At 42.5% G+C, this 12,756-nt stretch overlaps 1 protein-coding gene across 3 annotated transcripts in view; it reads left to right on the top strand.

The window, feature by feature from the left end:
- LOC126388182 (transcription factor COE1-A-like) overlaps window positions 1-12,756 on the top strand; it is a 112,243-nt gene that overhangs the window by 13,323 nt on the left and 86,164 nt on the right. For all 3 annotated transcript variants that reach the window (XM_050041117.1, XM_050041118.1, XM_050041116.1), the window contains exons 5-6: window positions 233-306; window positions 4,705-4,773. In XM_050041117.1, the coding sequence (XP_049897074.1) occupies window positions 233-306; window positions 4,705-4,773 (143 nt within the window). The remainder of the gene's footprint in view (window positions 1-232; window positions 307-4,704; window positions 4,774-12,756) is intronic.

Below are 12,756 nucleotides of genomic sequence, written 5' to 3'. Positions count from 1 at the left end.
CATTTTGAATCAATTGCACAACACAGACATCCTAAATCAAACGACTTAAACACTTGTTTTTGTTGCCATATCTCAATCCTTCCTCAACTTGGATGAAGCACACTTGAAACTAGCACCCTAGCGAAGATGGAGAGGACTATTTGCTGGATCTGAACTTTGTGTTAATTCAGTTTTGCCGTCTGTGAGCTAACAATATGTTTTCTACCCCTCTCTACTTTGTCTCTCTTAACAGGCAATTGTTTATGAAGGCCAAGACAAGAACCCAGAGATGTGCAGAGTGCTGCTGACACACGAGATCATGTGCAGGTGACGATGAGTGCATCAAAATGATTTCCTCTTCCCAAACTATCTTCACACGATTGTTCTCGCTTTACTTTTCCTTCCATCCCCTCTCCTCTCCCCTCCTCTTTTCTCCCGCAACATACTTTGTTCGTCTGCAGAAAGTTCTCACCAGTCACCTCTCTGTTCTCAATACATTTCTTATTTTGTCACCCTCATTAACCCCCCCACACATACACACCCAGACGCATGCATACGCATCCACATGAAGCCGTATCTGTTGAGGAAGATGAGTTTTAGCTCTCAGAGTCGTTGCTTTAATTATAATCTAAAGATGAATTTCTTCGGAAGTAGGTTGGGAGGAAAGAGATCTATTTATAGAGGCATTTTACCAACCTATCCTATACAATAGGAAATGTGTGTGTGGATGCATGCGTGGTGTGTGTGTGTGTCTGTGACGCCTGGTTAATTAGGACACAGAGAAACTCATTAGTCAATCTGAACCCTCCTGTTGTTTCATGGCTAACAAATGGGCCTTCCTCCACAATCTGACTATAAAATATAGGCAGGGTCTCTCTCCCTCTCACTTACACACACACACACACACACACACACACACAAAGAAGTATGCATATGCACGCTCCCTCATGCACACCACAGTTATAAAAATTCAAATTTAGCACATGAATTAAGTTGTTCTTATTCCCTGACCTTGTCACTGAACAACTTTAACTGTAACAATATAAATTGGGGTTCATCTATATGCACAAGCAGGGACTTTAGCCGTGAAATCAGGCCCACTAATATTTTATTCTATAGCTCACTGAATAATCTGCAGGCAGCTCAGTTACAGAGCTTTATACTATAGAAACCCCTTTGAAATTCTGATATGATTTACAAGGAATTTATGAATAAATACAGATTTTATCGTAAATTATTGTTGTTCATCATGTTTGGGACGCACCGTGAACACAGATAAACTGTTATGTACAGTGTACATGAACTTGTACAGCAGAATGGCCTCCAATACTCAAACATTTCCCGTTGGGGAGCAACAGTGCAGCGGCAGCGGTGCAGAAAGTACGTAAACACTCGCCTGTCTGCGGCAGCCACCGAGGTCAAAGTTACGGCTGTTGCCTCGTGTTCTCACATGCTGATTCTGCAGCGGGGGCCTCACACACAACACGCGACGTGGAACACACACACAAAGAGCTCAGGGCGTCCATTAATCAGTGTGGCTCATTGTCATGGTGGTGCTATTAGCCATATGCTCCCAGCCAATCTGCCACCACACAGACCTGCGTCGCAAACTTGGTTGGAGCTCTGGCACGAATACATAAAAGGTTTTACTACAGAATGGACGGCAGAGGCTGCTGTACTGTTTATATCATGTGTTTAGCACAGTTTTTGGCTTTTCAAACAGTTGTCCCTTTAGTTTAAGGTCGGGAAAATATCTTATCCCACACATTAAGATATGTATCAGCTTTTTCCAGCTCGTTGTGGAAGATACGTGATGTTCCCACTTGCTCTGTTCCATCAAATTGAAACATTGTAAATATTTTGTGCATCATTTTATACACCAATTCAGTCCAGCATATTTGGTTTCTCTGGAAACTTCTTGAATAAAATGTGAGGAAATCATTCCCAGCGCCAAAAAATGACACTGTCAAATTGCTTGTTAAAGATATTTAATTTCAAACGGTACAAAGCAGAGAAAAGCAGCAAATTCTCACATTGAGACGCTGGAACCTTTTTCATTTATTGACTAATTGATTAATTGCTGGCTGACCTCATCTAAAGCTATTGTAAACCTTTATTACTTAGATTTTCACATATAGATCCGGTGTAAGTGGCACCTCCAATTCATGCTATTGAGACTCTATTGTTTACAAGTGTGTGTGTGTGTGTGTGTGTGTGGTGGGAGGAGGGGAGATGCAGGGGGGACAGCAGATGATTAGATCACCAGGATCCAGAGCAATAAGTGCTACATTACCCCCGTCCCGCCCCTCTTTTTCCTTCCCACTACCCCTCCATTTATAACATCTTCCACTCTGCTCCCATCTCTTCTTCCTCTTCTGTCCTCCCTTAATCTCCCCTCCTCATCTACCTCCCCGCCCCCTACCCCCTCTCCACCCACCCCTCCCTCCTCAGGCTTCCTCTCTTCCCGTGCTCCCCATTTTCCCATTCCCCCCATCTCCGGTTTTCTTCCTCTCACCTCCTCCTGGTGCCGGGGCCGGGGCCGCGTAGTGACCCAGTTCATAGAGCAGCAGAAAGGAAATGACAGGGAGAGAGCAGAAAGAGACGCAGAGCAGCAGATAGTAGAGACAATGTGTAAGGTGTAACGTATCAGTCTCTTTCTTTCCACCTCTGCCATCTGTGACGGTGGGAAACCTGAGATGTCTCCCCTTCCTCTTCTTCCCACCCAAACCTCTCCCCTCCCATCGCCCCCCCTCCCTCTCACCCTCTTGTTTTAGCTTTCCCTCCCACGCTCATCCTTTCACTCTTCATCACCGCCCCCCCCACCCCCCCGGCTTTATCCTTCCCCTCCTGCTTACACCTTTATTCATAATTGATGCACGCAAGAAAGCTTTGACAGACTTGCAGTACATATGTGTGAATTTTGGAGTGCATGCCAGTTTTTTTTACTTGTGTGTGTGTGTGTGTGTGTGTGTGTGTGTGTGTGTGTGTGTGTATCCCACCCTCTCCTCCTCTTCTGAGCCTCAGGCCTATTCAATTGTCTCCACCCTCCACCCTCCACTTCACCTGTTCATCAGTACAATTAGGATGGAGTGGAAGTTGTCATATAGTGTTTTAAGGGACTTGCATGGTCCAAATTCAATTAACTTCTTGATTAAAAAAAAAAATTAGTGATTCTTTCGGGGTTCAAAACGATATAATGTGTTGCTCACAACCTCAAACGAGTACACACAGTTTCCAGGAGATGAGAACACAGACATCAAAATGATCTCTGAACGCAATTTTTATACAATACAGTTGAAAAATCAAAATGATTTTAGGTTTACGGCAAGATCATGTTTTTGGTTAAGGTTACGGAACAATCATGGTCATATTTAAAGGGACAGTCCACCCCAAAATCAAAAGTATATATTTTTCCTCTTGCCTGTAGTGGTACTAATCAGTCTAGATTGTTTCGGTGTGAGTTGCCAAGCGTTGGAGATATCGGCCATAGAGATGTCTGCCTTCTCTCAAATTTAATAAACCTAGATGACACTCGGCTTGTGGTGCTCAAAACGCCAAAAAAATACATTTGAAAAACTCATGACCCACTTACTCAAGATAATCTACAGACCATGTGTGAGGAGTTTCATGTAGGAACTACTTTCTTTCTACTGAACTACATCCACCAAGCATATCACCACGCAGAAGGAAGAGTGCATCTACTCATGACTGAGAGGCTTGTGCTCGTGACAGCGTGGGTTGTAAACATTAATGGCGTCCTCCTTGGCTGAGCTGTTAGGTAAGACAAGTTTGAGTAGATGCACGCCTCCTTCTGCGTAGTGATTAAAAAAGAAAATAGTTTCTACATGAAACTGCTCACAACAAAGTCTGTAGATTATCTTGAGTAACCGGGTCATGCTTTCTGGAAAGAGACATTGCTGTTGAGTTTTTCAAATGTATTTTTTGGCACTAAGTGCTATTATGCTCGAGAGAAGACAGACATCTCTACGGCCGATTTCTCACACACTCTGCAACAACTCAAACCAGACCAATCTAGACTGATAGAAAAGAAACCAAAATTGACTGTTGGTCAGCGATGTTAGTCAGAGAATTTGTTGACTCATCCTTCCACCTGGACGTCCGCCCTTTGTGACTTTGCGGTTCTATAATAGCATCACCTTACTTCCTCCTTTGCTCCCAAAAGAAAAGAGTCACAGTTACGACCGCTGCAGGGCTTTGTCACTTGAATGTAAACCAAAGTCATTTCTGGGCACATGCTAAAACAACTGATCCGTGGTGGATGTTTTTTTTTTTTTTTTTTGGAGGACAGAATGCACGAGCAACTCCTTGATTGATGATGGAGGTTTTAATCCATGTAGTTCAACTCACTACAGGAGTATTAGTGTATGTATTAAGATACAGCAGGATTTTGGAGCATATCACGAAATGGCTAAGCTCACCAGCAGGCTAGTCCTCTCTCTCAGATCCTGCCATACGCTCACTTTCTATGCCATATGGGTCTATTTTTATCCGTGCTGTCAGCATGGAGCTGCTAGACTTTCTGTAAAACTCAATTTGGTGTTAAGTTCTCTACATCAGTGCAGACAAAGCACATGGTATGCTGTAACACTCCCATTTAAACATCTAAATGTGAACTCCCGTATAAAGTACTGTATGTTCCCTGTGTCTAACTCCTTTCTCACTTTGACCCGTGTCTTCTTCTTCCACTGTCTTCTCTTCTCGTAGTCGGTGCTGTGACAAGAAGAGCTGCGGCAACCGTAATGAGACACCCTCAGACCCTGTTATCATCGACAGGTACTGTCTCTCACTCCGTCTCTATCTTTGTCTCTCCTTCACACACACTCTCACACACTCTCTCACACTCACATACTGGATGATGGACTGCGGTGACCTGTTTGAATGGTGGTGTGTGACGGGATGTTTGCGTGTTTAGATGATCTGCTGTCACTCCTGAAATAGACACTCCTTAGATAGAATCGATGGCTTCTGACAGATTGAAACATTTGAAACCGAAGCTTTTGCGTTTATGAGCCAAACAGCAGGACCCGTGTGTGATTTGATGAGAGGAATTAAACGTTCACACGCATGTTACACTGACATGAGCACACTTCAGTAATGCAGTCACTGACCCGTGCAGAGGGGACATCAGCTGCTCAGTTACTCTTACCTGGCAGATTCAGGCACATGCATACACACATGTGCACTTACGCACATCTTCAGACTTGAGTGAACAAACAGCGCTTAGACAAGTGTGTGTGTGTGTGTTTCCTCTACGTAATGCAAAACACAGAGCTGTTTACTAGCAGAAGCTGTCTGTCGTTTTCACTGCCACTTTTTTTTCTACCTGTCTGTCTGTCTGCTTCTTTCTTTCTTCCTGTCTGTCTGTCTGTCTGTCTGTCGAGGTGGAGGACTGAAGTTACCCCCCCCCCCCTCCTCCCCCTCCCCCTCCTCTCTCAGTCTCTGTCTCTCCTGCAGCAGCAGCGCAGAAAAATGGGTCATGAGCAAAGAAAAAAGTGACAGAGAAAAACTGAAATGAGATCCAACCTCATTTTAATCTGATTTCTTCTTGGCAGTTGTTTTAACCCTCTGTGAGCAGGTTTCTCTCCGTGCACATCTCCGTGTGTGTTTTAAGGAGTAATTCACAGGGAGTGAAAGAGTGCTGATTGTCATCACTATCGCCACATTATCAGAGATCATTTTTTTGTTGCTGTAACCAGCAGAAGGTAAAACCCACTTTAAGTCATAAAGCAAAATATAGAATTTACATAGATTTTTATGGAAATCAAGTTCATTTTTAATGAGATCATAGTAAATATCTTACAGTATGACCTGATGTAGGATAAAAAAAAAATCATCTGTGATTATGTGAAATAATTTGGCACTCTTTTTAAATAGAGAGGTGGAGCACTTCCCTTGTGGTGGACCACCATGGGACCTTATTTTGGAAAATGTGTACAAAGGTCAAGGACGAGAGACAAATTTTTTTTTTTATCCCATTTGACTTGTGCCAGGAATTACACATATGATGTTTGCCAATTTAAAAGACAATTTTGCAACTGAAGAAAGTCAGTTTGTCGTGAAACCGTTGAAGTATAAAGGCTCGGACATACACACGCGGTCCTATTTATAATACAAATGAGGGTCCACGTCAACCCACTGCAGTAAACGACGGCTGGGAGAAACATTTACCATCCTCCTACTGCCAGGTGAAACTGAAACTAAGAACATGCAGCTGGGTCTGTCAAATATCACACTTAAAACTAACTTCACCACGGTGCAGAGGCTGCAGCAGGCTTGACTGCAGAGTTTTGGACTGACCTCTGGAGTGAAATGTGTGCAGTCCCCACTGTCACAAAAATGGGCTAAATGCAGACATCTACACAGGAGTCTTGCGGCCCCTTGAGGACATGGGTAGATGACGTCATTAATGTCATGTGGACTAAAGCAAACCCTTGCAGACACGCGGACACGGAAACTATGAATTGGCCCTAACATTGTGAGATAAGATAATTAGAAGGACTACACACTGAAAAAAGTTGGCTAAGTGACATCATAACTTTTTCCCTCACTGAAGCTACAATGCCTGTGTGTTCAGACCAGGGTGTACTCACATGAGCAGCGGGTCTTGCTCGTTACCTCTCGGCTGATAAAAAGACCAGGAGTCGCTGGATAAAACACATCGCATTTGTGCCAAGGTAACAGGAATGTTGGTGTCGGTGACGTATACTGTGCAATATGAGAGACATAGGTCACTGAGCAGTTTCACACGAAACTCAATTGTGCTTCAACAAATTTCTGACAAACAGCGACTTATAAAAAAGGTCTTCTACATTGACAAACATCTTTTTATTTGTCTCTCGCTGTTGAGTACATATTTTTCCTGAATTAAGGTCCCATGGGGGACACTGGAAGGGGAGGCACTATGCCCTTCTATAAAAAACATAATCATGTCACTTTGTGAAGACTGGGCATCACTGTGTATTCAACTTTTTCAAACTTTATACATACCTTTCTATACCTGGTATTTTTAAGGTACAATGGACTGCTGCTGCTGGTATCAATGCTAGCTTTGTCTTGACTTGTTTTGGGGACATGTGCTTCAGTGATTGCATGCTTATGGTTTCTTACAAACCCCATTTAAAAAAAGTCAAGTGACTTTGAAATCAGAATATTGCGGTCTTTTATCAGTGTTTGATTCTTTGACTTTTGGAGGGGAGGTTCAAGGTTTTAACCCCAAAGGCAATTATTTAGGACAGTTTTGACAGTTGAGACAGCCGACCCTGTACAAGTATTGTTGTTTTGTCTTCCATCAGAGACCACAAAGGAAACACATGTTTTAGGTAACGTAACACTTTCATGTACTCTCTTCTCGGGTCAAATATACATGAATTGATGTTTCATGTATTTTTCTTTTCTTTTTTTAATCAAATCAAATCAAATCAAGATGAATATATCACAGTAGCTCTCAGTGTCTCCGGTGTCATTTTTGTTGTCAACATCTATTTATATATATTTTAACATTTTGAACTCACTCTTAACACATGGACCCCAAGGAAATAAATTTCTATCTTTGTCATGTATGATGATAAACTCAGATAAACTCCTCTCCTCTCCTCTCCTCTCCTCTCCTCTCCTCTCCTCTCCTCTCCCAAATCAAACACCTTAATTCAGAGTTTTAGTTTTAAGGATTCGGCTCCACTTTCTCTCACCTCCCCCACTTATTTTTGTGTTTGGAGAAATCTTATGAAGTGGATAAACACTTGTGTCTCAAAGTGATCTTTGATGGAGCTTTTTCAAAGAGCACAATACTCAGTTTGTCTGTGTGTGTGTGTGTGTGTGTGTGTGTGTGTCCTATGTGAGACACAAAGTGCAAAAGGCGTCTTGATCGACAGCTACACATGATTGTCTTATTTATATGTGTGCGTTTGTGTGTGTGTGTGTGTGTGCGTGCGTGTGCATGGCCCATTGGCAAAATAACATGTTCAATTGCTAATTCAATTACTAAAGCTAGCAGAAAGAGGCAAACTTCTGGTCTTGCCCCCCAGTACCTGTCTGACCTCCTCCACCCCTTTACTCTGCCCCAGAACCCTCACATACAGAGGTGGTCTGGCTGACTGTGGAAGACTGTGGTAGATATTTATCCAGCTAAATATTTTATAACACTAATAACAGTGGAATTATTTTATTTAAAAAATGCATTTGCAATTTCTGATGAAACTGTGGGTGTGAGTTAGGGGTGTAATGATCCACCAATCTGGATGGGTATATCAGTTCAATGATCAATGATCCAGTATCATCGATGCAAAGTGAAAACATCCATCCATATCATCATCTTCAGAATACACGTTTATTTTGAAAGTCTGCGTCACCGTCAAACAGCGGCAGGCAGATGGCAAGCAGCCAAGAGAAAGATGATGAGGATGACGTTGTTTACTTGGAAAAAATTAGCAGTGTGGACATACTTTGGATTTCGGAGAAAAAAGGGATCAACAGACAGAGAACATGCTGAACATAAATGCTGTTATGAGATAAAACACGACGCAACGTTACCTGCCTGGATGGGCATCTCATTCTACTAACGTCTCACTTCAGCAACATTAACTGCTCTGTTTGAAGCAGCTAGGCTAATTCATGCAATGTAAACATGCTTGTGCTTATAATGGGTGGCTAGCAAAAAAACAACTGACATGTCTATGAACCATGACAGGTATTACTGAGCTGAATTTTATACCTTTGTTAAATGATCTTGTTGTTAATCCATATTTTATGGCTGTTTGGAGAAGTTTGCCTTCAGGGCTTTAAGCCAGATAGACCTGAAATTTTATGAAAAAGACAATGCTTTGGGTTAAAATGAAAAGATTTCTTCCAGAAAGCCCTGAAGGCCAATGAATTCCATGTGCTGTGTAATGTCTGATAGTGGAGTCAGTATTAAGTAAACTTTACTGCACTTAAGCAGTTACAAGTACTTATATTACTTGTGTTGTTTTTATCTTTAATGGCCAAAAACAAAAAAGAAAAGGGTGGCAGCTTCTTCTGTAATCAGTTTTGTTAAATGGGTAGATGATATTGTCTAATATCGATCGCAGGCCCCTGAATCGCATTGTATCGAAATCGTATCGTGGCAGACGTATCATTGTCCAAAGAATCTATATGATATTGTTTCGTGATGAAACCAGTGAATTACACCCCTAGTGTGAATGCTGCCTGCTGAATAGCTGACACTACACTGCAATGCTGGCTTTCAATATTGAACAATACCATTAATGTATGAATGATGTGGAATATTTTAGGGTGTTTTTAAAATCTGTTTATGTACTGCAATGAAGAGGATGTGTATGACTGTCATTGGATAGTTGAATGATACCAATACTGGGGACTATTTCAAGGTTTTTGAAAAGCTGACGCTACACTGCAAAGCTGGCTTAAATGTGTTAGACGAAGGTGAAGGAGTAGCAGTAGTTGGAAAAGTGTGAATAGGTTTAATAAGTATGAATGTCATTGAAAATTTGAATGATAACAACACTGTAGAATAGTTCAAGGTGTTTGAAAGGCTGCCTCTACACCGCAGTGCTGGCTTAAGTGTGTGAGAATGAGGTGAAGTAATAGAGCGAAATGGGTCCAATTAGTATGACTATCATTGGAAAGTTGAATAATACCCATGGAATATAGACAGTTAACTTCACAGAGATTGAGCTGAGGATCACCTCCCATGTTTGAGATTTCCGGTCAAAAAATATAACTTGCTTTTATATAATATTGTGAGAGAGAGAGGACACCCTGATGACCACAGTGTGTGAAATTTGTGTGTGTCAAAAATGTCATTGGGGCAGCAGGTTGTCCAGTTTCGTTTGTAAAATGTCTTCAGTCCTGTGTGTGTGTGTATGTGTGTGTGTGCGCAGGACATTATAGTATCCTTATGCCACTGCCTTTTGTTTTTGTCGGCTATCTCAGACATCTCAGCTTACACCCCATTATATATTCGCCTGGAAGGCGTATGTATGTGTGTGTACGTGTGTGTGGTTGGCTGTGACTTGGGTTGGGCCACCGTCTGAAGACAAAGTGACAAAATAATGGAAATATAATCATAAGATGTGTGTTACTGAACTGTTTAGAGCGTTGATGTTTAGTATTTTGTGTGTGTGTGTTAGTGTGTGTGTGTGTGTGTGGAGGAGCAGAGTGAATTGTGGGAGATTTCGGGGAACTTGGTCAGGATGGAATGTCAAGGTTACCGTGGATACCGTGGGATACTTCCTGTAGCCCCCCCGCCACTTTGCAGTGGTTCACAGCCTCTCAGTTTAACATCTGGAAATCTGCTGTCCGACCCAAACATGTGGAGACAGAGAGACAAAATAAGAGCTGTAAGTGTGTCGCTGCTTGTAAACACACAAATACTCTCCAAGTCCAACTGAAAATTCATCTAGTCATCCATTTTTTTGCAGTCAAAAGTAATGTTGTGTTTTTTTAGATTCAAAGTTAACAGTTTTTTTTATTAGAAGGGATAAATACAGATCTTTGGGGAAATATCAGAAATGTTCCTTCTCCTCTCAGTGGCTGGAGGGGTGTGTGGGTGTCTGTGCTTGATTGACAGCAGCTGTGAGGCTGAGCCCCAGCAAGGGAACAAGGGATTAAGTGACAAACTTGTGCTGTAGTTGACAAGTCATGTGCAGTATGTTGTTAGCAGTGGTATTAAAGAGTGAGAGCCACATCAGCACCTGAACGCACCGAAGTGACATTCACAGGTAAGTTGATGCGATTAAATGTGCTGCAGCTGTGCAGCTAATTAGCTGTCAAGCCTGCGAACACTGTTCTCCAGTGAATGTTTGGTTGGTCATCCAACAAGCTGAGGTGCCAAACAAGATGTGTGGTCATGTAACGTATCCTCATACAGCGGTTTGTATGATATCTAATGATTTAGCGTCCCATGAATGACATTACGTACTTAATGTTAAGTTACATAGGTTTAGGCAATTGAAATTAGTGGGTCTGGTTTAGGAAAATAAACATGGTGACGATGTAACTTAATTTTGGACCACAGTGAGGGACAAATTGCTGAGCACACTGGACAGCTGTGGAGAAGCGGAACCAGCATCTAAGATTAAAAAAAAAAAAAAAGCCCCCAGGAACAGTGCCCGGTTTTGAAACCAATTTTACATAATGACCAAACTTTAAATTACAACTTCCGGGTCCATCATGTGATGCCATGGGGCCCAAAAAGACTTTTTCACATAGACTTCTATTGTGAAAGAGATGTCTGTAAATCAGTACATACATTTTATGGAGCATCAGAATCCCTACGAAATGATTCGTTCGACTGTCGGGATTTGATCCGTTAGGTCCGATAACATTTAGAAAGTCTAGGAGAGCTGCATGATTAAATCATTTTTATCCCCATTTAAGTTAGCAGGGCACTGAACCGGAAGTTAGCTACTCTGTTGGCAGAAGTTAGCCGCTCATCTCTAGCCTCTAGTGCACTTGCTCTATGGGCCTCACAATGAGGAAGATCCATGTATACTGCAGAAACTCAGCTTATGTGGCTTGATGTGCCACTGAGCAACTCTAACAGGAATGAATGGGGCACTGCCTCAATCGCTGTATCCAGTTCTCTTTATACATCCATCTGTTATAAGTAGCTCGTATTAAGCAAGTTGCTCGGTGCTGCATTGCACTTCCTCCTGTTTCTGCTTTGACTGTTAGTGTTTACTCGGATGGGAAGCCAGTGAGGGATCATGTTCTTGTCCCTGCGCTAATGACTCCCATTTGCTGCTTATAGCACTTAGACAGAGGAGAATTACTGGAGGAAACACAAGATGTGGGGTGAACAGTGAGAAAGGCTGCAGTGCAGGGTGAATCACACCAGTAAAACCATTTCAGATTTGCCTCTAAAGAATGCTTCCTTTTTCAGCAGCATGTCCGCTCTAACATCCTGTTTCAAAAGGAAATACATCGAATTGAGAAAATAAGATGGCGGCAAAATACATGATGTAAAAAGTTATGCCATTCCGGTGTTTATCTCGGTTTAACAAATTCAAACACTCTGCTGGCTTCTTATTTGTACGTACAAACAGGTGACAGACATGGAGAAAGGAGTGTTTGCATGTGACTGACAGCTCATTGCATGGTGTCAGTGTGGATATCAGTCCTTGTGTGCATTTGTGTGTGTGTATGTGTGTGACTGACAGCTAGCTCATCGTGCCGGTTTTTGTGTATGTGTGTGTGAGTGTGTGTGTGGCCCAGTTAATCCATGTTGTAGTGCAGCAAGTGTCCCGCTGCCTCTCAGGGTTAATATAGGGTTAACGACATGCAACGATATCCTATCATACGCCTGCTTGACTCCTAAAGAGCCACATCCACCTCTCCTCCTCTTGTATGTATGTGTGTGTTTGTGTGTGAGTGTGTGTGTCTGCCATTCAGTTTCTCCTACTTGTATCTCCTACTGTCTTTTCTCACTCAACATCCTCATCTCTTCTTCTTATGTTTCTTTCTCCTCCCACACTTTCACTTCCCCTCTTCCTCATCTCTCTCTTTCGTCCTCTTTCTTGCCCTTGCTCCCCCTCACCCTGTCTCACCCGCCTCACTCTCCCTCCCTCCGTCTCCCTCTCTTATTCTCTTTTTCGTTCTTGACTCCGTTTTACTCTCTCTGTGGCCCTGAGGGGTTACCTACCTCACTGCTCAGTTCGCTGCCTGTTTAGACTTCCACGATTGGCTTAATAGGCTCAGGCTGTGTGTGTGTGTGTGTGTGTGTATGTGTGTGTGTGTGTGTGTATGTGTGTGTGTGTG

The sequence above is a fragment of the Epinephelus moara genome, chromosome 3, assembly GCF_006386435.1.
Source record: "Epinephelus moara isolate mb chromosome 3, YSFRI_EMoa_1.0, whole genome shotgun sequence".
In the NCBI taxonomy this organism is placed as follows: domain Eukaryota; kingdom Metazoa; phylum Chordata; class Actinopteri; order Perciformes; family Serranidae; genus Epinephelus; species Epinephelus moara.
Note: the sequence above shows the minus strand (reverse complement) of the source record. Positions and strands in the feature narration are given on the sequence as shown.